The 25,459-nt window shown below is 42.5% G+C and overlaps 1 protein-coding gene across 3 annotated transcripts in view; it reads left to right on the forward strand.

The window, feature by feature from the left end:
• Window positions 1-24,095, forward strand: part of LOC8037015 (translation initiation factor eIF-2B subunit delta) — a 62,479-nt gene extending 38,384 nt beyond the window's left edge. For all 3 annotated transcript variants that reach the window (XM_029989171.4, XM_040502990.2, XM_042291857.1), the window contains 6 exons: window positions 4,361-4,463; window positions 4,953-5,080; window positions 14,880-14,971; window positions 18,191-18,276; window positions 22,399-22,579; window positions 23,355-24,095. In XM_029989171.4, the coding sequence (XP_029845031.2) occupies window positions 4,361-4,463; window positions 4,953-5,080; window positions 14,880-14,971; window positions 18,191-18,276; window positions 22,399-22,579; window positions 23,355-23,557 (793 nt within the window). In that variant the 3' untranslated portion in view covers window positions 23,558-24,095. The remainder of the gene's footprint in view (window positions 1-4,360; window positions 4,464-4,952; window positions 5,081-14,879; window positions 14,972-18,190; window positions 18,277-22,398; window positions 22,580-23,354) is intronic.
• Window positions 24,096-25,459: the final 1,364 nt, after the last annotated feature.

A 25,459-nucleotide genomic window follows, 5' to 3' on the forward strand; every position in this document is an offset into this window, starting at 1 on the left:
GGTTTGTCGCTTCCTTTAGTCCTTTTTTGCACTGTTTTATCTCATGAGTAAAGCTATACGCACTTCGTCGTGCACCTCGACTGGAAATGGCTATACGCGCTACGCAAAACTCGAATAAAACAAATGGTTACTAAGAGTTCCCGAAGTGGTGGCATAGCATAGTGGTAAGGTGTCTGCTTCATACGAAACAGACCCTGATTCCATCCCCAGTGTGGGCATACTTTTTTTTTTTCTAGAACATTTTTTTTTTGTTGAGCATTTGGCAATATTTACGACATTTCATTTTTACAATTAACATTAAAAAATGATCTAAAAAAAATGTTGTTTACGGAGCTTTGCGAACTAAATGGTATGGGACTCCCTTTCCGGAGGTGCAATTGGGGACAGCGGGGCTCCGGTTGCCGGCTGGATGCCGTGAAGCGGCGTGTTCGGGTTAAGTATTGTACTCAGCAGCCGTACACTGTCGCCCCAAAGCGGCATGAATGCAGGCGGGGAGGGGTGGGTTAGTGCGCTCACCAGTGATACACGCGCCGTCCGAAAAGGGTGACCGAATTGGCATAAGCTCTCCGCGTAGTGCGTATAGCCATTTCCGGTCGAGATGCACGGTGTAGTGCATATAGCTTTACTCTTATCTCATTATGTTTAATCTATCTTTACATGTTTCATGAAAAATGTGCTGTATTGCCTCTGTAACTTTTTTGTTTTTCCCCATTTCTGGTCCTGTTTGTTAATATCTAGTGCCCGGGTTACCGTTCTGTATGTGTTATGTTTAGAGTGTGCAAATATCAAATGCTTGAGTGTGAATCAAATATGTATGTTGAAGTCTGGCTGTAAATTGAATTCAAATATTTTATGATGCAGATATTTTACATTTCATGGGGGGAATTGAGCCTGAGTGCTTTAATAAATGCCAGCTGGAAATCTTTTCCAGGAAGCATACCTATGAAATGGAACAGATTATTACATTAGAAACGCTAGACGAATTGGGTAAAACAAAATGTAACGGGGAAAGCAAAGCAATGAATAACTTATCTGTTTTAATATAGCTTAATATTTTACTTTGAGATGTTAATATAGCTTAATATTTTACTTTGAGATATTAATATAGCTTAATATTTTACTTTGAGATATTAATATAGCTTAATATTTTACTTTGAGATACTCTGTTTTAAAATTGGGAGTAGAACTGTGATCATAACCAAAGGGTTACCTGCAAGAATGAGCAAAATCTCTAATACCATCGAGCCTGCCGAGATGTTCTGACTAAAGCCCCCTGGTGTGATTGTGTTCGTCTTGCAAGTAGAAACAAAAAACGAGCAGCCCTCAGAAACAAATGGCAACATAGCACCGGCTCGAGCCAAATATTTTGCGTGTTCACGCAGCAATGGTTGTCGGCTCTTGGAAGAAACACGAAGCATAAATTTTATCAAGGGGCTACGAAGCATAAATTTTATGAAGGGGCTTTAGTTCTGACATGTCAGCCGTCTCTCCTAGAACGAACACAGATGCAAAGCAATGAAGTTTGAGGTGCGCGTGCCGAAGCAAAGCGGTGAAGCTTCCCTGCTTTGCACCAGTGCAAAACTGTAGGGTTTGACACAAAAAAGAGAGGAATTCTCAAGACATTATTCATCATATTACAATATTCTAAAAATTTAACTACTTGGAACAGTCAAAGTGTGCTGTGAATCAAGTGGAACAACAAACACCATTAATGATTTATCCAAACTTTTGAACTTTTGCACACCTCTATTTATATTTTGTTTAAAGGAATTCTCTTATGTTAGTAAGTGAACAATGCTTTGTTCAATACTCTAGACTGTCATTAATTCCAACTCAGAATTATCCGAAATTCACCTAAATATGATGCAAGATAAAATTAGAATTTGCCATATACAGATACAAACCAGATATTTGATGATTTCCTCAACAGAGGCCTATTAATCATAAGCTGGTATGCCACACAAGAAACAATTATGAAATGTATAACATAAGTTTATTTATCCCTCAAAAATGTTGTTGATCGTGGACTGTGTAGACAAAACATGACAAGTCCAAACAAAAATCAAGATTGTTCATTGGGCTACGAAGTTGTTTAATGTAAACTACCTATTAAAGAACAACTCCGCTTCATTTTTGTTTTTAAAAAAACAATGCAGTCCTCTTTAGTAACACCTATAGTATGACAAATATTATGACCTAGTTCTGTCTAAATGTTTCTTAAACGGTTCGGCAAACTTTGCAACATGCCAAGTTGCCGAAATCGGCTGACTCTAGTGTGTGAATTTAGGCGCACCCAAACAGCGCAGTTAAGGCTACGGCATTGGCGAAACCAACATTGAGCTAAACGTGATCGCCATTGCTTTTTTTACAGCGAAGCTGTTTATGGCTAGGGTTCCGTAGATTTTTCATGTGCAGTGCCAAAAAACTCTACGCTCGCACCGCCACACGCACCGCACATGCACGCCTTCCCTGAATAAGAGATTTGAAGTAAATAATCAAAATAAAGCATTGACGAATGCACGTTCAGGATGCCATTTGCTTTAGGCTTTTGCTTCAAAACAGTTACTGCTGCAGACACCAGTTGTGCAGCACGTGGAATACCATTCCCTGCATTCTTCTTGATGCTTAAATAATTTAGCAATTGGACTGTTCAGTAGATTAGTTATCAATAGGCACCATTTTCAATATCAGTAGACTCAGGTAGATAATAAAGGTTTCTCAAAGATCTGCTGCTTTGCCACCCGCGTCGGTTATGTCTCCTCTCGTACTGCCCTCTCTTTGTCGTCGTTCCAAGCGCTTGCGTGCCTAGTTTCCTTTTCGTTCCCTCTCCCAGGGTGGTGGTCCGGTCGCGCGTGTCGACTTTCCTCCGGCTTCTTGGGGCAGGTCTGTCGTGTGCTAAACAGCTTCGCAGGCCATCTACCTTCACATAGTGAAATGGCTCATAATTTTTTTAGTTTGTTTTTACTTCTCCGTGCACTCGTAGCGGGTGACGTCAGCAACACTTCCTCTGGGCACTCAGCGGTGTTCACGCCATTGGCGTAACGCGCCTATGCTGCGCGCTTCTTGGGAGCCGTCGGGCCGCCCTATCGTCACTGCCGTCTCCCGTGTCACAACCGCCATCGTCTTTTCACCGTTTGTGATTATTGTCTCTCGGAGTTTCACACTATATGCGCAAACGTTGTGCAGTTGTACAGATGTCGTCGAATGTTGTAGACACAAAAACGTGAAGAGTGCAGTGCAGACGACACTTGCGCCTGGCACACGCACGCCCCAACAGTAGCCCACCGCATAGCGGGTCGCATGGCATCTCATACCACGTAATAGCCATGTTTTTGGTGGCCCGAGGCCAATGTTGCCGGATGGAGCCAAAGTTTCGGTTTCTTTCTCTGCTCATGTTTAAAGTAAAATTTAACCATATATATCCCATTTTTTGCGAAGAAAATAATGTACTGCCTTTTATTAGTGCTTTTTAATGTGAAATCACTCATTATCCTGACATTTTCGGAATTGAGTGGAGTTGCCCTTTAAGCAGGGGACACAGGAGCGATGAAAACAGGCACCACGCGGCTGTTTTCATAGAAACGTGCGCGGACGCTGCGACATAGACTTATGCCATGTTGCCACATAGAGCGTCCGTGCAAAATTGCTATGAAAGTTTCCGCTTGGTGCCCGTTTTTATGGCTCATGGTGCCCTGCTTAATCCCCTTTGAGTGCGCTTTTCATCGAGCACCGGTGCACTGCGGATAAGCAACACCCGGGTAAGCATAAACAAGCTTTGCGGGTGTTGCCTTTCTGCAGTGCACCAATGCTCGGAGAGAAGCGCACTCAACAGGGTCGCATGAACAAAAAGTATGAATTACACAAAAATGCTGTTTGAATTAAGTGGCTTATGAATACATCAAAAACATTGTAGTACAACTAAAATTTTTTAATTTGTTTGAATTAACCAGAAGTATTAAATATCCAAGTTTGAATTATCGCAAGCCTACTGTATGTTGCATCAAAATGAACTGTTGGGCTAGTTGGTTTTGTCTATTTACAATGTAGCTCAAAGACAAAACAGGAAGGAGACAGAGATAGGAAAGAATGCTGCTCACTCCTTCCTGTTTTGTCTTTGCGCTACATTGTAAATATACTCGATGTTTCGTTTGTGTTCAGGGTGTTATGTTGGCACTTTCTTTCTCCTTCTCCCAGTCTAATAATCCAATATAAATGTTTTTGATGGCATTAATATTGAGTGTGAATTAAACATCAACTGGAAGGAACCTAATTGTTGACATGTGCCTTAGCAGGGGTTCTTTGTTTACAAGGCCTTGTTTGTTGGGATAGTTTTCAATTCATATTTTTTTCTGTCTTTCAGGTTTCTCAAGAAATGCAGACCTTTAAGTGTGAGCATGCAAAACGCAATCACTTTCCTCAAGGGGCAAATCTCGGAAATACAAGACACCGAGGCCGCCGAGAAGGTATGGCACAATCTCTTGCTTCGTGGCTTTATTAATTTTATCTTTCATTTTCCGTGTCAGGCATTTGAGTGTTAAAATCAACTTCACCTGCATGCCACAAAAACAAGGTTTTTTTTTTACATATATATATTTAGGGCTTAAGGCATTTCCTTCAAGAATATTTGTCTCTCGCATTTTGACAATAGCTGACACGTGGTTGGCACAGAATCATCTTTCAGACATGTGCCCTTAGTCTATTCAGCTCATGAGGTCTACAGAGTGCCGTAGTTAGCACTAACAAGTGATAGCAGCTTTGTTGTCTTTTTTCCTTTAGGATTAAGGATTGTTATCAAAACTAATATTGCATGGGAAAGGGGCACCAGCTTAATTAGTGAAATTTGTTTTTTGTCACAATTATACAATTGCCTGTTGCCCTTGAGATAGTGAATTAAAAACATTGCTTGGTAATAGGACTAACAGTAGGCTATTTAACTTGGTTTTGCAATCCAGGTCAAGGAGAAGCTCGTTGAGTCAATTGATAAATTTATCTATGAAGAGCTGTGCCTTGCAAAAAAGCAAATTACATATGAGGCACAGAAAAAAATTCTTCATGGTGACGTGATCCTCACATACTCAAGGTAAGTGCAAGTCACAAAGTGTCTAGGCTTTTGGGGCCAGCTTCCAAACTTATTGCGTCCCACATTTTCTCGTTTGGGTTTACAATATTTTCTGAGGCCTTTGCAACATCCAAAGATAACCCACCCATATCTTTGGCATGATTTTTAATTTTTTCGGTAACATCAAAAGATAGCTTACTCCTAGTAAATTGCAGGGCCCCGGTCAATGTTGACCTCGGTAGAAATGGGGTTATACTTGGTCAAGGCAGGAGTTAAGCGAACATTGCGGCCTGGGAATAACAGTCGACTTTGGTTCATTGCTCCTCCCTGCGATCACAAGCTTCACAGCCCACAGAACCCTAAACTAGCACTTTTCAATTTTTCCTTTTTGATTACACATTGAAATTTCATTTACTTCTTATTTTCGGCAGATTTTTAGGGTTGTGCAAATAACGAATACTGTAAACAACTTAATTTTTGCGGGTTCAAATTTACGCGAATCGGGCCAAAGCTGGAAGTTAGAAATTATTCGCGGGTTCTAATTTTTGCGAATCGAGTGTAGCTTCCGTAGCGTTCACATATTGCCCGAATTGTTTGCGGGACATGTTTTTTGCGAATTGTAGGCGATTCGCAAAATTCGCGAAAATTAAGTCGTTTACAGTAGTAGTTGTCTAGTCGAATAGCGAATCGAATGAAGAAAAAAAATTGAATATTGAATTGAATATCGAATAGTGATTTTTTTTTCAAGAAAATTTTTGAAGTAAATTAGAATATTATATGTGCAGAGTATGCACCTGGCGCAGAATAGGCATCTGATGCAAAACAAAAACTCAAACGTAGAAATATTCTAGTGCAAGAAAAAAAAAGGAAAAAAAAAAGATGCAGTTGCATGACATGGGGGGTACTAAAGTGGATATTGAAATCCAATTTTAATGCCACAAACATTATCTATCCTAAGTGCCGTGTATTATGTCCGAGTTTGTCATGTATAGTGAACATAACCTATTGAGCCCAAATAATGGCTGATGCAACCGGAGACACCGGCAGAGTAGAGCCCAGCGGGGAGCCACTGAGAAGCACAGGATGCCTGAAAGCCACAGACTGGGTGCAATTGCAGACCAGAAAAGACTCTTCTGAATACATCAACCGATCTTAACCTACCGTTGAATACCGAGCATTTGCCCATTCCACATTAAGCGCCCATTCCCAAATTTGTGAGATCTGAGAAAATATCCACAGTACATCGATATGTAAAATTGATGACCGACAAGCGCCCATCCCCTATTTTTTCATGATTATCTCTAAATTTTGAGTGGGCGCTTGCCCGGTATTTTACGGTAAACATTTAAATCAATATATCCTTGCATTATCCCAAATTAACTGCTGCATACATCACAATGTCTGCGAGAATGGGATCGATGCGATGGGGTTTGACGTTATCGGTTTTTATTTTTTATAAATTCGGCTTACTTTTTTCGGTGTATATTTATTCCCAAAATTCTTTCCCGGTTTTTTTCGGTGAATATTAAAAAAAACCAATCGGACACCGGATCAGGTGATCCTTGTAGCTGTGATGTTTGTGATCACTCAAAGAATAACGGCACATATACATACGTGGTCTTTGCTACAACTTCCGTCAGGACACACCTCAAAATCGCGGAATTCGTGGGCATAATCTTCAGCACGCTTCTTTTTCCTTCCCATTCTAACGACGTGACCGTCTGAGGTGATGACCGTACAGCTAACAGTGGAATGGGGAAAAAAAAAAAATTCATTGTATTTATGTTTTTAATCACAGAGAAGTTTGAGAGATGCTATTAAGAAAGGTATTAACGGTTTTCCTTGATTTTCTCTTAAGTGCATGAAACGAAAATCCTTATAGGGAGTATTCACTGGCGGTCATAGCTGAGCTCGCTGCTGCTTTCTTACCACCGGAGAAGAGAGAGAGGGGAAAGATGCTTTTGTACGAGTTTTGAGTGGCAAGTTAATCTTCTATAATCTTCTAAAGGGAGAATAGCGGCGTTTAGGGAAGCCTGGGACCTACAAAGGAGAGTCCTGGTGATAAGAGGACTTCTCCTTCCCCTCTTCTCGAGCGGTTGCCCGAGAGCTGACGGGAAACTCTTCCCGGGCATGCGCTGTGAGCAGTTACCTCAAATACGGCGTCTAGTGAATACCTCCTATACTAGCTTACATCCAAACTTTCTTTTTAGGACTGGGAACTAGACACACTAAGCCCGATCACAGAAAGGACACAGATGTCCCGCGAAGGCCAATCCAAGACCTCATTTGTTGCATGTTGAATCTTGGAAGAGGGCAATCACGAAGACGTCACACAATGTCGAACCTTGCAAAGCCCTTTCTCTCTCTTGCCCCCACTTTCCCACCCATCTCGACGCGGCCCTAAAAAACTGTCATTTTTCGGTTAAAACCGAATTTTGGGAAGCGAATTAGACATACTTTTATCGGTTTTTATCGGTTTAAACCAAACCTACCGAACCTACAAACTAACCTTTTTGGCTAAACCCAAATTTCCGAAATTGAATTCAACAAACTTTTAGCGGTTTTTATCGGTTTAAACCGAAAACTCTGAACCCTAGATATAAACAACTGAGCGACATCGGAACAAAGGAGACAGTGGTGATGTGAGCGACGCCCCATCTTAAACCTAAAGAATGCCTTGCATCGGGAAAATTCAAAAGTTTGATCGGAAATGGGAATTATGGTCTTCGTACATCGAAAGGTTCGAAGTGTTCCTCGCTGCGAACGACATTCCGTAATCAAAGCTAGCCTTCTTTATAATTATTTTTACTATCGTCGGATGAGAAATGTACGGACTAAAACAGAATGTGGCGGCACCTGCCATACCAAGCACCAAGACATACGTACAGATTGTTCAACTGCTACAGAACCACATCAACCTAACACCAGATGAAACGGTTGAACGCTACAAATTCCATCACTGAAAGCGGCTTGAATCCGAAATCATTGCAGGCTACGTAGCTATGCTCGGAAAGTTTCACTGCAATGCAACTTTGGTGTTTCCCTCAATGACCGACTTCGAGACAAGCTCATTGATGGCATTAAGGACAGAAACATTTTCGAAAAGCTGCTGGCTGAATCTACGCTGACATTCAAGGCAGCGATGGATCTTGCCACTTCGATGGTGGTAGCCATGAAGGATGCGAAAGAAGTAAGAAACAAGACCGAGACCCAACAAGATGTCAGTCGCTTGGTGCAAGGGCGGAAATACATGACATCACTTCCGAAAAGGCAAGTGAAGGAAAAGGAAAATCTCGCACCAGAAGGACCCCATGTTACCGTTGTGGCAAAAGCAATCACGACCCTGAAAAGTGCTTTGCAAGGAACAAGACCTGTAAAATGTGTGGGAGAACAGGACACTTCCAATGGTCTGCCGTGACGGGAAAAGGGACCATCAAGATTCAACAAGAAAGGATATACCAAACTTCACCAACCATGTCACCACACAGAACTTGGGAGACGATACTCCGTTTTATTTCATTGACTCAAGCTTCCCGAAACCCATCGCAGTAACTGTGGAGATATGCAACAAATCTCTTCAAAGGGAGATTGACGCAGGCTCACCAGTGACTGTGATCAACCTGGAGACGTTTCACGAAATTCTTCCAGATAACCAGTTGAAACCTTGAGAAATAACGCTGAAGCCATACACCGGCAAGCCCATCATTCCAGAGGGAATGATTCAAGCAGAGATGCGGTATACCGGGCAAGTCGAGCGCCATGAAATCCAAGTGTTGAAGAATGGGGCACATCCCATACTGGAAAGGGCGTGGCTTGAGGACTTTCAAGTGAACTGGGAGGAAGTACACACCGTGTGTGCAGAAACCTTACTCTTGCAAGTGTGCTACAAAAATATGGTTCCATCTTTGAGGGTCCAGGAGAACTGAAAAACTGAACTCCAAACAAGCCTACTTCCATATCCCCTTAACGGAAGAATGAAGAAATCTCACTTTGATCAACACACACAAATGGCTCTATCAGGTGAACTTGCCTTACACAGGTGCATTTCAGGATGACATTGTGGTAACTGGCGAGAATGATCAACATCACCTGCGGAACCTAAACATTGTACTGCAAAAACTAAAAAAGTGGCCTTCGCTTGGGAAAGCAGAAATGGTGCTTCATGCAGGACTCTATCGAAAACCTAGGACATGTCGTAGACAAACACGGAATCCAACCCAAATCCCATGAAAGCGGATGCGACCCTAAAAGCGAAGACGCCGAAAGACAAAAAGAGCTGAGAGCATTTATGGGAATGCTGAGCTACTACGGAAAGCTTATCGGCAACACAGCCAACATCCTATATCCACTAAATGAATTGCTGCGAAAAGATAAAAGGTGGGAATGATCGAGATCACGCCAGAGAGGCTTCAACGAAGCGAAGAAGCAACTGACCAAGAAGAGCCTGCCAGTGCACAATGACCCTGCACTTTCTCTGGAACTCTCTGATGCATCGAGCCATGGCATTGGTGCAGTACTTCGACACATACTACCCAACAAGCATTGGTGAGCTACGCAACAAGCATTGGTGAGCTACGCAAGAAGCATTGGTGAGCTATGCAACAAGCAAAGGTGAGCAAAATTACTCTCAGATCCACAAAGAAGCGCTGAGCCTAGTTGAAGACGTAAACAAATTTCACCAGTATTTGTTTGGATGACACTTTAGGCTGTGGATGGACCACAAACCCCTGGTATCGATTTTCAATTCCAGTAAGGGAATCCCAGGCACAGTTGCGGCAAGAATGCAGCAATGGTCGATCGTCTTGTCAGGGTATGACTTTGACATAAAGTATATGTCAGCCGATAAGAACGTTGTCGCAGACTTGCTGTCAAGACTCCCAATGACTGACAAGGGCTCTACAAAATCAGAAACTACAAGAATGGACGAAATCAAATGTCTCCATCTAGAAAAGTTTCCAGTACTCCCACTGACACATAAGAAGATGAGCAGAGAGACACAAAAGAACACCGTGTTGTCTAAGGTTCTAAGACTCGCCATGGAACGATGGCTGGAACAAGTAAATTCCGATGACCTCAAGCCTTACTTCCGTCGCAGAACGGAACTCACTGTGAAGTGAAAAATAGGGACTCTAACCAACAATTTAATGAACATTCACCCAACGTTTTGCGACCAGTTCGGTCCCTTGTTCGCGGGTGAGTGACGAAAAGAACACGCGTCGCTTAAATGCTCGACTGCTTAATGTGGAGAACATGAGTCATCGTACCCTCAACATACCAAAAACAAGTTTTGAACGACTTGCATCAAGCCCACGTGGGAATGACAAAGATGAAGGGACTGGCATGACACTATGTGTGGTGGTCGTTTTTGCACCATGACGTTGAAACGATGGTCCGAAGTTGTCAACCGTGCCAGGAAGTGAGCAACGAGGTACCCAAAGTTCCCGTACACCTGTGGCAATACCCAAAAAAGAAATGGCAACGCCTGCATGCAGATTTTGCAGGACCCTTTCAAGGAAGGAATTACTTGCTGATCATTGGTGCATACTTGAAATGGTCTGAGGTAGTGCCCATGACCTCAACGACTTCAGCAGCCAGTAAGAGTATTTCTAACACTTTTTGCAAATTATGGGCTGATAGAACGGATTGTCACAGGCTATGGCCCGCAATTCTGATCAAACGAATATCGAAATTTCATGACAAGAAACGGAGTGCAGCAGTCATTCTCACCGCCCCCCGAACCATCCCACAGTGACACCATGAATGGTGCGGTAGAAAGCTTTGTGAGAATTGTTGTGTATTATGTGCATATTCGCCAGGTATAACAAACACGACGTATTGAGCCCAAACAATGGCGGACGCAACCAGGGACACCAGCAGGAGAGAGTGGAGTGGCCAGCCACGGAGAAGCACGGGACGCCTGGAAGCCACAGACCGGGCGTGGTCGCAGACCTGAAAAGACCTTCTCGTAACATCAATCGCATCTTGTAACGTCAACCGATTGTAACCTAAACAGTTAAATAAATATATCCTTGCATTATCCCAAACTAACTGGTACGTCACAATGGTGACAAGGATGGGATCACCATTGTGATGTACTGGTTAATTTGGGATAATGCAAGGATATATTTATTTATCTGTTTAGGTTACAATCAGTTGACGTTACAACAAGTGTCTTTTCTGCGACCGTGCCTAGTCTGTGGCTTCCAGGCGTCCCGTGCTTCTTCGTGGCTCCCACTGGGCTCTCCCCTGCAGGTGTCTCCTTTTACATTCTCTGTTGTTTGGGCTCAATCAGTCAGTGGCCGAAAAGTTGTCGTGCTTGGCTCCCGCGCAAAAGGGCCACAGTTCGATTCCTGGCAGCAAAAGTACCTTTTGTTATTTTTGTAAATGTTGCGCCGCCATCGATGCCTGCAATGCTTGTCTTTCTTTCTTTTGGGCACAAGTTCGCCCCATTAAACATTTAGATCGCTCCAGTTTTCGTCTCCTTATCAATTGTCATTTGTGACAATTCGCGACTCCACTAAAGGTGGTGCCACTCCTTTTCCAAAGTGGCAGTTTTAGTGCGGGTCGGAGATGCGTTCCAGTATACCTGTTTTTGAGCCTGTCTAGTGTGCTGGCTTCACTGAGCCAAGCAAATTATTCCTGCACATATGAGGAAGCTAGGGAGTTATCAGCGCAGTTCACCTCAATATGCTGAAAACAAAACCGATATCTAGCGTAATATTTACGCCAGGAGGCACGTTTTAATTCCAGAACGAAACCAAAACTAACTTCTATTTAGATTTTGCTTTGGTATTGGTGTTAATTTAGGATTCTTTCATAACTAAAGATGTGTCTTGCAACATAAATATTGAACTGAAGAAGCTATTCGCAGAAACTTTGTTCTGTGACATATGTGTCCAATCCAGGCACTTCAAAATATTTTGGAGAATTGAGTGTCTTTTTAAAGACAGTGTCTTTCATACACCTTAGAGATAGCATATAATATTGTATTTGTTGAAAAAATCAGCACTGATATTTGTGTGTTCTTCCTGCCTTTTCTCGCTCAGATAATTGTCACATGAAATAATGAACTACGGGCCTTTTAATGGGTTAATTGGTTTAACATATTCCCAGTAAAGAATAACAGAATCCATCCAAAATATTGCCACAGTTGATGAGTTTAGATTATGCTTACAAAACATATAAAGTAAGAAACCTCAAAACCCCAAGGACGGGGGCCGAGCCAAACAGCAGAAGTTTGTGTTTTTTAAAGCAATGCGTGATGCACAGGACTATCGTTCAGTGTTTGACTGTTTGTCTATCTTAATAATGGTGTCAGAGTTTTCAAATGCTAAAAAGAAAACAAAATTAAACCTTTCTAGAAAGACTGTTACGGTTAAATGTCACATTTTTTTGTTCGTGACGCTTATTGAGGGCCTACATTGCCGCATTTTGTATTAATAATAATAGTACAATTAAGATATTTTAATACATAGTTTTTTTAACTCTATAAAAATTCGTTACTTATGACCTAATCTCAAATGCACAAACCAGTATGGCAACCAAAATTGAGCAAATAATCGTGGATGGTGCAGATTGCAGCATTTTTAATTAACAAGTTATAAAATAAAACGTCTAAAATCAACTAAGACATTCTATCTAATCTGAGAAATTCAAATAATATTACATTAATTGTGAGTAAAGTAAATGGTGCCATCAACATTGCGACTTTTGACAATCAACACAACTTCCAAAGTTGCCGCCAATCCTTCCAAACAAATCCCCCAACCCCCAAAAAAATTTCCGTTCTAGTTTTTTTTTTATTACTGAATTTTTTAGTGCATTTATTTTATTTAATTATTACGCACTGTTGTTTTGCCAATTTCAACCTTCAGCCTTTCCAGTTCGAAGGAATGCCTACCCTCTTGCGCGTCTGCTTACTGCAGCATGTTTCGTTGGTGTTAGAAACCGGTGAAAGACCGGTTTTAGTACTGTGTATACGAGTGAACGCAAGTGTGTTTTAGTTAGCGTTGCATGTTCCACACTTCGCATGCCCAAAATTGCGGTCTTAAATTGGAGTATGGCAATGACGCGCATGCACAGCGCGGAGCATGCAACAGCGCAAATGCAAAGTGCTTGCCTCTATGCACAATACTAAGACTCTCTAATAAGGTACGGTCCCATATCGACTGCAGCACTACATTGGGACAGTGAAGAATGTTGTTTGCATTCGCAAATGACATTTCGCGAGCCATGATCGGGAGCAGTTCCACCATGCCCGCTGAGCAGGAGAACCAGGGGAGCCTCACCTTCGGGATCTCAGAGGCCATGCCTTCAATAGAGCGCTTCCTATTTCTGCTGCGGGAGGGCGTGCAACGAGCTGGAAATGCGAATATGTGGCAAACACGCACATAATACACTGCACTAAGCGTCATAAAAAACAAATTCCAGTTATGCGTGGCTTGTTTTTCTTGTCAAAAAGCACGACCCAACACCGCAACACGCCCTTTTTTTTTTATATCTGTATACTTCAAAAAAGGGGCATGCCACAATGTTTGGTCCCAATTTTAAACACAAAAAAAGGACACGTGTGATTTTATTTTATGCAAACAAACGAATAAGGGTTAAATCTGATCAAACCGGGGCTTAAGCAATATTTAATCTGAAATAAAAAAAAACATGGTTAGTGGCACAAGTCACCATCCAACAGCCACTATGCATCCATTTCTCCGTCTATCTATCCTTTTTTAGAGGACTTAGATTTAAAAGAGGAAGCAAGTGAAACTGAAACCACGGAGACGGCTCCTGCGTAGATTGGTCACGAGTGCACATGCGTTGCGTTGGCGTGTGGAGAGAAGGAAAGGGAAAAGAAGAGCAACGACGCCCGCACGCAATCGACGTTTTCATCCTTTTGTCACCTTGTCACAGTTCGTATATTGAACACGGCTATCAAACAGTTGGAAACACTCTCAAATCTAAGCACACTATTCTTTTTCCGCTCTGTTTCATTCCGAATCTGAAGTTGTGGCTTGCGGTTACAAAATGACGAGGACAGCTCGGCTGGTTTTATCGGCGTGTTTAACCAGTTTAACATGGTTTTCTTTTTGTGATCCTGCAGTTACCCATTTCTGTGAGTGTGCCAAGTGTGTTCTACATCTATGCTTCAATTTGAAAAAAGGGGGTTTTACTTGTGAACAAAGTTAGGCGTGGCATGGAACTCTGGTCTCCCAACAATTCGTACCTGCAAAGAGCGCAAACAGGATGTTATGGTTGTGATTGAAGATTGTGTTACAATCGTGATTAACTCTGCATGCTTGCTATAAGGGAGAAAAAAAACGGCTCTTTTGTCAGCTCAGCACCGACCACATGTCTTTCACCTAATATATTGAATATTTGAGTGACCAAATATTAAGAATTTGATTCGTGAATCCAATTATTCGGGAACTTGCTATTCAAGTTGTATTCATATATTTGGGTATTCGCACACCCCTACCAATTTGCTTTTTTGTTTGAAGTAGGCTATCTCTCAGGATATTACGGCAGATAGCCTTTTGTGTTTTTAAGCAGGTTGTTTTGTTTGACTTTGTGTGCACTTTGTTTTCATATGTTGTGTGTAGCACCTCTCTTTGCATACATTTGTGCTGTATTCTGTTTTGTATTCTGTATTGTCAGCATAGAGGGAGATAAGGGGTGAGGTCCAGAGCCTGGTCAAGCTGCACTTCTGCTTTCGTTTACTGCAGTGGTATACTTTTGGTGAAAAGTTAACTTTATATTGTTTGTATGTTGTATTGTATTTTGTGTAGTTGCATGTGTAAGTGATCTTTCCTTACAATCTTTACAGCTCTTCCTTGGTTAAAAGTGTGCTCAAAACTGCCCATGAGTCAGGAACAAATTTCCGCGTGGTCATTGCCGACAGTCGGCCAAAGCTTGAAGGTAAGTGGTGTTTTTCTCCTGATGCTTTCTACATCTACACCACATGTGGTGAAAAAATTGGCCTCATACCAAACTTTGCATTCCTTTGCTTCACATACTGGCTGCACACTATTTTTTTTCATATGTACTACATGATTTTGTTTGCATGTGACCTCTTTGTTTTTCAGTCACACAAACATGTTTTGCTTCTGCACAAACGCAGTGATGTGATTGCTTCGCCAATTGCGCCAAGGGGCTAACCCTGCTCTATCCTGCTACATTTTGCCAAAATATAGGTAATCTGCGCCAAGCCTGCGCCAAAAAGCTAATTTCAGTCGCCTTTCAAGACCGAAACTAAACTGAGTACCGTAATTGAGCATGCGTGTGTTATGTGGCGCAAGCGGCCGACTGACACAAAGTAGTACCCTGCATCAGTTGTCCCTCCGGTCCTGCATGGTGTTCCCGCCGTCTCGCGTTTCGCGCGCTCGTCGTCTCGTGGGTCTCGTCTCATGCTTTTTTTAAAATATTTTCAACGGTAGACAAGGGGATGGCGGACGCTCTTGATTAGCACCAAGATGTTTCGGTGGTGCCCTTTTATGGTTTCCCTCAATGACGTTACGACTGGGATTTGCCTCGCCGTGACATCACCAGTTGTTATTCTGGCTACTTACCATCGGGTGCAACGACAAGTTCGATGGTGTGTTTAAAAAGCACAGTGGAAGCTAGGAGCCATCGCAATCCGAAACTAACACCGTCAAAGTTGACAATCTGACAGTGCTCATATGCCCATGGTTTGGCCAATGGTGGAAAGCTGACCACAGCGACGCTTTTGGCCGCGCACATCGCTAATAGCGTACCGGGTACCAGCCATGCCGCCATGCTGTGAAACGAAACCACTTTTTTGAGCGGCGGGAGTTACTTTCTGAGCTGAAGCACTCACTCCTGAAGGCAAGAGCCGTGGGCACCGTGGTAGCGCGACGTCAGGTGTTGCTGTCCCCACGTCGCTGTAGATTTGGCGCTTTTTAAAATGATACTAAGTGCCACCGCATATTCATCAACATTCCTGTTCTTGTTTAAATCATACGTTACAGCAAAAATCCCTCTTTAACTCAAAGACGGCTCTCGAAGTATTGATTACCTAGGTTTCTCTTGGTGGGCTGTCTTTCGAGAGGGACCCCGGTGCGTGAAAAATCTGCCGCGATAAAAAAAGTTGGTGAAGAGAAGTGAGCTAAATCAAACGAGGCATTGTCTGCAAGCTGAACCCACACAGCGTGCTTGTTTGTCTCGAGTTCAGTCGTTGCACAAAGCACTCCAAGAACTTTTTGGCCCTGGCTTGCGATGTCTTGCATCGATGCGCTCACATTCTTTTTTGCTTCTTTTGTCTTTAGCTTGTACATTGTTCACCTGCCTGATTAGCATGCGCCGTTGGACTGTTTTTCGCCGTATGCTGGAGTTGGCGGCGGAGTGAAGTGACATGGTTTCGGTTTCGATCGAACAGCCGTTGTCTCCGCTCGCGCGGCGAAGCACGCGTAACTGTCAGCCTGCTGAAGTTGCCCTCACGTGCTTGCGAATATGATTGCACGACAGAGGCACCAGCCGGGACGCTTTCAATTCATTGTTTTACATTCGCCTACTTTTGACGAAAATCTGGTACATTGGGAACCAGTAAAACGGTGGAAAGTGGTTTTTCGGAATTGCTCGGCAACGGCTACAGCACTGTACGGTTGCGAAATGTCTCGGCAGTAAAAACACAAGCAGATAGTTACGTCACAACACGTCACATCAGAACACAACACAAGTCCCAACACAAAGTGCCCTTCATTTGTACAGCACTTCAAACGAATATTTTTATTTTTCTAAGAATATCTGCTCCAAAAGCCACTTTTGCTGCTCTGAAACACTGTCTTGGCTGCTCCAAAAGCCACCTTTACCGCTCCAAAACACTGTTTTGGTTGCTCCAAAGGCCACATTTGCTGCTCCAAAACACTGTTTTGGCTGCTCCAAAGGCCACATTTGCTGCTCCAAAACACTGTTTACGCTGCTCCGAAAGGTGCTCCAAAATGGCTTAGACCAATCATATTACTGCAAACGGGAAAGTGTTTGATTTGCCCCTATTTATGTTTTTCTATTTATCGCACAGTAGCAAAGCCTACAGCGACTTATTGCAAGATATGCTAACGATTTGGAAAGCAACGCAATATTATCTTATTTTTTTCTTGATGCTGACACCTTTGATACACTGTCATTCTCATTTGTTTGTGTGTGTGTTTCATTGCAGCAGGGTTACCTGCATTTTTTTATCAAAGCATTTTGCATAGTACAAGCAAGCAGCCCCCACGTTCGATGGCGACCTGCTGTTGGACACAATCATTCTATCTTACCTCATGTGACTAGATTAGCTCCGTCAGCCTAGTGCTTGCCCGGGAAAAATGCCCTTTGGTGTGTTATAGAAAAGTCTGATTGCCACTGTACAGTGTAGAAGATCCTTCATTTTTTCTGCTTTTCCGAACTGTGTTGGTATCGAAGGAAAAAAAAAAGGAGAGGAGACTGGGAAGGAGAAGGAAGTTATGGCAGCATATCCTCTTTGCTCGAAGAGAAGGGGATTGCAATCGTGGGAAGGGAAGGGGAGGGGGGGTGGCAGACAAAACAGAGGGGATGTGGAAGAATAAGAATTCAGCAGAAGTGGAAATTTCAAATTGTGCAGCAGCCTTCAGCATTCATCTGGATATATCAAACTAACCTAATGTCTTTGGAAAGAAGTGAGCTGAGCAACTAGTTCTCAATTTCGTTTGGATCTTTCAACAGCCTTAAACGAAGAACAAACATATTGCATGACTAGTTGCCCATCTGCAGGTGCCAGCAGTAGCTACCCTTCGTAAACTCCAGCCTTCAAAGCAGGTTGGCTTATAAATACTTATAGTCCTGTACCAGTGGGAGGATTCATACGTTTCAAAAGTTAGATCAAAAACTGACATGGAGAAATAGTTCTTGATGCTTTGGTGTTGCATGATTTCATGGCCTGATGTTAATCTCACAGGCATTGCAGTTCAACCAGATGAGCAGGATAGCAAACTCAGCCTACACAGACAAGTGTTTTGCCTGAAGTTTTGTAGATGTTGCTTTATCGGAGATAAAATTATGCTCTGCTACTTTTTCAAATGGAAATTATATATTAGTATAATGTTATATTATGCTGAGGTTGGTGCTGTTTTACATGGTTTTTCCTTGTTTTTTCTTCAGGCCGTGAAATGTGTGATTACCTCTCTGGACTAGGAATCAACTGCACATACATCTTGATTAATGCTGTGTCTTACATCATGAGGGAGGTGAGTCTGCCTTTTTTTTTCTTTGTTTTAATAAGAAAAGGGCCCAGCATGCTGTAGGTGCTACCCTAAGGACTCAATAAACATTTGTGTGAGGAAGATAGAAATTATGAAAAAGTGAAAGCGCAGGACCAATGAAATGTAGAAGATTTTGTAATGTACTCGAAGTTAACCCTTTTCGAAAAGGCCTCAGTTATGTGCAAGAATAAAACTGCAATGTTTTCAAGATGCATGTCTACAATATGTGCCTAGGGGATCATAACGAATGACGGGCTTAATTTGTTGCGTTCCGGCAGTATGCAAGCATGCTGCAGAACAGCGCACTCAGGGCACCTCTTCTACAGGTGTTGTTTTGCCACCATGCATAAGGGCCACAGGGCAGGCGCACTCCACGGAGCAGTCTCCTAGCAAATGTGGAAAATCTTCGAAGGTCTCTGATACATTTAGTACAACTACCTGAATAGAACACTGAGTTGGCTACAGGAATATTCAACTGCTTAGAGTATTCACAATCTGTTCTGAGTATTAAAGTCGTCAATCAATTATCATTTGTGAAGCAAAACTCAGGTATCTCACTAGATCAATATTTTAATGTTTAGATTTTTATCTATCTCTTCTGAGTATAATATTAAAGTTGTAAATTAATTATCTTTGATGAAGCAAAGCTGTCAGATGTCACTTAAGCTGGACAATAACAAAACGGCATTAAACACTTTATATGCTTAAAACGGACAGAGATTGCTGCAAGAATGACAAATTAGTAGTCATATGGGAGAAGTAGATTTTGAGTTCGAAGCAAATAGTGGTTTTGGCCAAATATTTTTTAATTGAATAGTTTATTTAATTCTTTCACTACTGCACCATGCCTAAACAAAAACTGAGCTGAATTTAAGAAGGTTGTTCCCAGGATTCCACTTCTTCATTTCTCACCTAAGTTAGTTTTAATCATAACTATATTTAGGGGCTGTGGCCTCTGATAGACAGTGCCTACATTAAGATGGTAAGTAAACAACACATTTGGCACAAAATTAAACCTATAAAAATTCCCCAGCTATACCAAATCAAGGGAATTTATATAAATCCTCTTGCTGTATTCAAACATCTTTTCTTACATCTCGAATTTGAGAAAAGAAAAAAAAAAAAAATCATGAATGACAAACACAAGTTGTCATGATATCTCTGCCTAATATACTGCAAACTCTCGATTGAACGAACTTTAAGGGACCCAAGGAAATAGTTTGCTGAACTGAAAGTTCACTAAACTGAATATATTACTAGAGTATGGAGATGCATAGGGCACAGCATACATCGAGTCAAAAGTGTGAAATGCAATTTATGGAGTCATGTACATCGATAAATACAAAATGCGTGACAGTTACGTTGCTGCCTTTCTCATTTTGAAAAAAAAAAAAAAATCCAATTTTCATTTGCACTGGCTCTCTTAAAGGGACACTGACAGGGTATTTATGCTCGCCGAGGTTTTTAGTTGTACGTGACGTATGAGAGCCCAACTACCCAGAACAGAATTTGCGGCTCGAAATTCGGTTTGTTTTCGCCCGAAAACCGCCGATCGAGAACTGGCCGGTTTGAGTCGCGCTCACTCTCTTTTCCGTGGTCACGGGCCGTTCTCTAAGGTTTCGACGCAACCACCAAATTTAATCAAAGTCGTGGATCATTGAAGGCACAGAGACAATTTTAAAAATAGAAAAAAATATGAAACCCATTTTTTTGGCTTCTAAAAGGCTGCAAATACGTTGATTGAAAAAAAAAAAAGGTAGCACAGACAACCCGAAGCATTCTGTGCGTTCACTGCATAATTCTCAACATGGCGTCGTTTCGCGTATCGTGGGACTAGCGGATGGCAGCAGGCGACGGGCATTGGACCTCTACTTCAGAACTGTCGTTCACGGTACCGGCGAATTCTGTCTTCCTTCGAAAGAGAAATTTTGGACTGATCAAAAGAACTGATACTCATCCCGTACGACACGCCCGACCAGCAAGCCGATTGCACGAAGAGGTCGCCGAGTCGTCGTCCCTTCTCGAAGCTGAAAACATCGCTTGCTCAAACATCAAGCACGAAGTGCGTACTAAGAGTTGAATACGCACGCGTACGGTTTCTTTACTTGGTGCGAATGTGGCCAATGCGTGGTGCTGCCCGACTTCAAGCCGGGAGTGCATGTATTGAAGAGAAATCGGCAGCAAACTTTCGACATACAGTCGACCTGCTTCATTACTACGCATGAAAGAATTCCTTCAGTAGCTCAGTGAAAAAGACGTCCGCTTCACACGCAGAGGGCACGGGTTCAATGCCTGGTGTGGGTGTACCTTTTTTTTTTTTTTTGTCAAGCATTTTGCGATCTTTACATTTCTTTTTTTTTACAATTATCACTGAAAAAAAAAAAAGCAATTGTTGTGGACGATACGTCGCTGAACTAAATGGTATAGGATTCCATTTATGACACCTGCGAACTCAATGTAGTCACTTTCCACAAAATGCAAGGAGCATAAGAATCGGGTAGCGTCCGCTTAAGCTTGTGCACTGTGCCGCACAATGCCACTTTCAGATGCAGGACATGTGAGGCATCTCTTCACGCAACAGCTTGGGGAGAATTCTTTTTGGCGCCGATCACGGGAATTCACCACGAGCATTCGCTACTAATTGCCAACACTTAGATGTACAAAACAACTCATCTTGAAGTACAGAACAGCAAGCGGAGCAAACATAACTGCAAAGGAATCGCACGGCGAAGGAACGCAATTTGTCTGCTACGTGCGTAGAAAGAAAAAAAATTAAAAAACCCACACGGTTGGGTTTAGCCACGTGACTTCCGCCACTCACTCTATCCTCTCCACTTCTCCGTGGGGTGCGGGAGTTTCGGTTTCAAGCAGTTGTGTTTTTTGGCATTATTAAAAAAAGATGTGACTCTGCAGCAAAATATTAATTGGGTAGTATTCCGATACCATAATGAATTGCCTGACAAAAAAGGAGAAAAAATTTTGGGGGGGTGTCGTGTCCCTTTAAAGCGCATGAAGTAACAAAGCTGTCGGGAGAGTCTATTTTTTTTGCACTTCCTCTGGCACAGCTTGTTGCTGTGACAAAGCCACACTGCAACGGCATCGTCCACTGGCTTGAAATATCCCGTGCAGAGTAGTTTCCTGTTGGGGTTGAACGCAGTTTCTTCTTCAACTTTCGACTTTTGCTTCTCTATCATTGACAACGTCGACGGTGGAATCCCATAGTCCTTCGCAACGTCCACTTGCCTTTGCCTATTGTCTAGACACTGAAAGATTTGGAGCTTGTCTGATAAAAACAACCGCTTCGGTTTCGTCATATTCATTATGAAAGTGGGTGCACAAACTGCTGTCCTGCTGTTGTTACCCAAAACTAAAATGGCCGAACGAAACAGATGACAAAGAATGGCGGCAAGGCAGCGGGCATCGGCTATGCCAGCACTGCAGGGCACAAAACTTCGTTGAGTTGATTGCAAAAATAAACCTGGGTTCACCGATCAAGTTCGTTGAACTGAATATTCGCTATTCCGAAATTCATTAATTCGTTTCCCTGAAATATTTTTGCATACAATGCATAAAAAAACCGCTGGTTTCCTTTTTTAAAGTTTGTTATTTTGAAATATTCGTTAAACCGACGTTCACTCAAGGGAGAGTTTACTGTATACTCTTGCATAAAAGCCAAAGTTTAATTTTTAAAATTTTACTATAGTGTTCATATTCACAAAGTTTGTTTCTTTTTAAATACACCAGGTGTGTGCGTACACCATCAAACTTTGAAAGTGTGCTTTCCTCATAAGCAGATGACTTCAATATTTGTGGCTTTGGATGTGTTGATTGCGGTGGGAACTAACCCCGTTGAGCACGCTTCTGATTGAGCACTGGTGCCTTGCAGAGAAGTAGCACCTGTGAAAGTGAGCTCCGCGAGTGTCGCTTCTCCAGAGTGCATCAATGCTTGGTAAGACTGGGCTCAACAAAACTAACCGACTGCAATCAACACTTTTAGAAAAACTGTATGTCGCAGTTCATCTGAAGCGAATATTGAATAGTGTCTTATTCTAAACTGTTATTAGAAGACTTGCACAACCCTATGGATTGGCATTTGTTTGGTCACAGGTTACAAAGGTGATGCTTGGCGCCCACTCACTGCTGGCCAACGGCTACGTCATGTCCCGGATTGGCACCTCTCAGATAGCCCTTGTGGCGAAGGCCAAAAACGTGCCCGTGTTGGTCTGCTGCGAGACCTACAAGTTTTCCGAAAGAGTCCATACAGACTCCTTCGTGTCAAACGAACTTGGTGAGTCTGGAAATTTATGCAACATACCTCTCAAAAATGGCCCTATTTTTTTTTTCTAGACTGCGCACACTTTGGCTTCATTTATTTGGTTTATTTAATGAAGCAGCCAGATTTTCTGCTTCATATTTCATCCTCTGTCTTCATTTGTGGAAGATGCTTTAGCTTAGACATCATGCTGTTTGGCAGCCTCTGAAAGTAAACAAATGGGGTTGTTATAAAGGGGAGCTTTGGCAGTTTTTGAGCTACTCAAACTAAGCACATTTACGGAAAATTCAGGCTCTACTCTTTTCGACTTGCTATTCATTATCTCTATATTGAAAATAATTGTTAAGAAAACAGCAAACAAGGGTGATAAAAACCAACATTCAGATCTTCCTGTGCTCTCCAGCAGGGCAACGTCGCATATTGCATAACTCAAGTCGAGCAGTCAGTCTAAAAAACAATATATTGGGCATGTCTGTTTTGTTTGTTTGTTTTCGTTTCGCTGGCGTGAATTTAACCAGCATTCATTTCACACCATTAGACTTGTAAACCGTCGGGAACAAGCAGTAATGCCCCCATATCGCCCGATATCACAACAACTGGCATCACATTTTTAGCTTTGCCAGTAGAGCCTCTCGGACCAAATTTAAAACTTCAACGACTTAGCGAGAAGAAAATCAATGAGGCTTGCAACATTAGTTCAGATGTGTCTATTAATGTGTCGAACCAATTTTGAAGCAAATCAGTGACCTGAATTTTCGCTTTTAAAGTTGCGACACTCGCTGTCTCGCAGGAGCAACAGCTGAACTTCTTACAAGTCTGCCTCCGGACATCAAGGTGGACGACCTGAAGGACTCGCCTTCCCTGACGCTACTAAACTTGATGTACGATGTCACACCGCCACAGTTCGTGGACATGGTCATAACGGAAAAGGGCATTCTTCCCTGCACTTCGGTTCCCGTGGTATTACGGATGCGAAACGCCGCGGGGCAATAGGGTCGGCTAGGTTACTTATACGCTTCGACCGACGTAAAACTTTGGTCCCAGTCATCTTTGCGTTTGACCTTGGACTGCGGGGCCCATCCTTTCTGGTTGGAGGTACAAATTGGCACTCTGGAACAAACTCGCAGAGTTTCATTGAGTCGTTGTCGAAAGAAATCCCGAAAGTATTTCATTTTTATATATGCATCTGCGCGTGTGTCTTTCCCTAATAAGATTCATACGCTAATATAACTAGGTTTAATATGAGTGTCTCCAGTATAAGTCGAAAGCTTTGAAAGGCTGTACAGGATGAGAATGGGATGTGCTGTGGCAGTGTAACGCATGCCTTGGGGATGCGCGGTTCACAAATGGGTTATTTTGTATTTAACAGCGAAACTTTCGTGACAATGCTTCCTTGGTTGGGTATGTTTCGTTTCTATGTGCACCTTTGTTTACAAAATAAACGTCTCAATGTTCTGGCCATTTTGTTTCACGTAAGTGCAGCGTGAAATTGTGAAGAATTTGACCAAAATAAAATGTGGCAATTCTGGAAGTGTGTATATAGCCTTCAATAGACCCTTTCCGAAATTCAGTGCCATCTGGTGGCTGAAATAGTGGTTTATCTTTTGCCATACTAATGGCGGCAATGAATGTGTAGCCTGCAATCATTTGATCGGGCACCGTCACTTTTGCAAGTCAACAGCAAATGAGACTGCTCTTCACTGTACAGCTCTTTCCCGATCATCTCTTTCAATGTCGATGGCCACAAAGAGGCAACCAGTCAGAACGAAGCGCCAACCCAGATAGACTCCTTGATAAAGTTCTATACATCAAGGGGCTTGGAAGTTGTTTCTGTGCTACTAGCAGATTGACTGGGCCCGAGTTATAGAAATGAATGCTTACGCAGCTCTTGCATTCGATTCCTGCTTCGCATCGGGCTAATGTCTCGAATGTATTGGCCTTGAATCCTCAGCTTAGGAGTATCTTCAACTAGGGGTGTCGCGAACCGGTCGAGGTTTGAGTTTGATCAGGTTCGACTTTTTCTAACATCTTGTGAAAAGTTTGACTCAGGTTCGACTGCTATGCGCATGGGCGACAGGCTGACCAGTAGGCTTGAAATTGGATGGTGATGGCTAGGGGATGAATTAAGGGCAGCACTCATTGGTTATTTCAGTTAATACAGTGCAAAAAGTTAAGTTATTAACTTCAGTAAAATTAGATTATTTTAATTGCAACTGTTCATATAATCAGACACACTGATCTCTTGTTGAAAAAGACACGAAAAGGAATTTTAAAACAAACGATTAGCAAAGAGCACCTGGTTGATGTCGCTAATGCCTCGTTTGTAATGCCCGTCTAGGAGCCTTGACGGTAGTGACGGTAACTGTCTCGCCTAGGGGTGTTGCCCCAAGTTCAGCCATGTTTTTCTGCTGCCAAGCGCCGCCATACTGGCCATGGACGTCACATGCTGTGGTGAGCCGCGAGCGTCGAGGAATAATTCCTGTTGGTTTTGGCTATTGATTGCATGACTGTGTATGTGATTATGTGTACAAGTTCAAGGTTATCTGGGCAAATTGGCTTAAGTTTGAAAACCGCCATAGGACTAGGACAAGAAGGTACACAACACTGAGCGCACTGACGACTGAAGGTTTATTGAAACCAAGTAAATAATAAAGGTTCCATGTTTTGGGGAAATATCGATAAACCCCGAAAATTAACCCCCGAGTCGGTTTTATCAAAGTCAAAGAAAACAGGAAACGCCCCGAATGTGAGCTGTCCACGAAGAAAAAAAAAAAAAAAAAAGAAACGAAGAAAATATGTATGTACGGTTTTATTCTGTGTTAACTCGAAACAACCCTTGATGGACTACCCGCGAATGCTGCTACTTTCTTCGGAACCACACAGATGATCCTGTTT

This window comes from Ixodes scapularis, unplaced genomic scaffold (genome assembly GCF_016920785.2).
Source record: "Ixodes scapularis isolate PalLabHiFi unplaced genomic scaffold, ASM1692078v2 PGA_scaffold2__306_contigs__length_199485367, whole genome shotgun sequence".
Lineage (NCBI taxonomy): Eukaryota > Metazoa > Arthropoda > Arachnida > Ixodida > Ixodidae > Ixodes > Ixodes scapularis.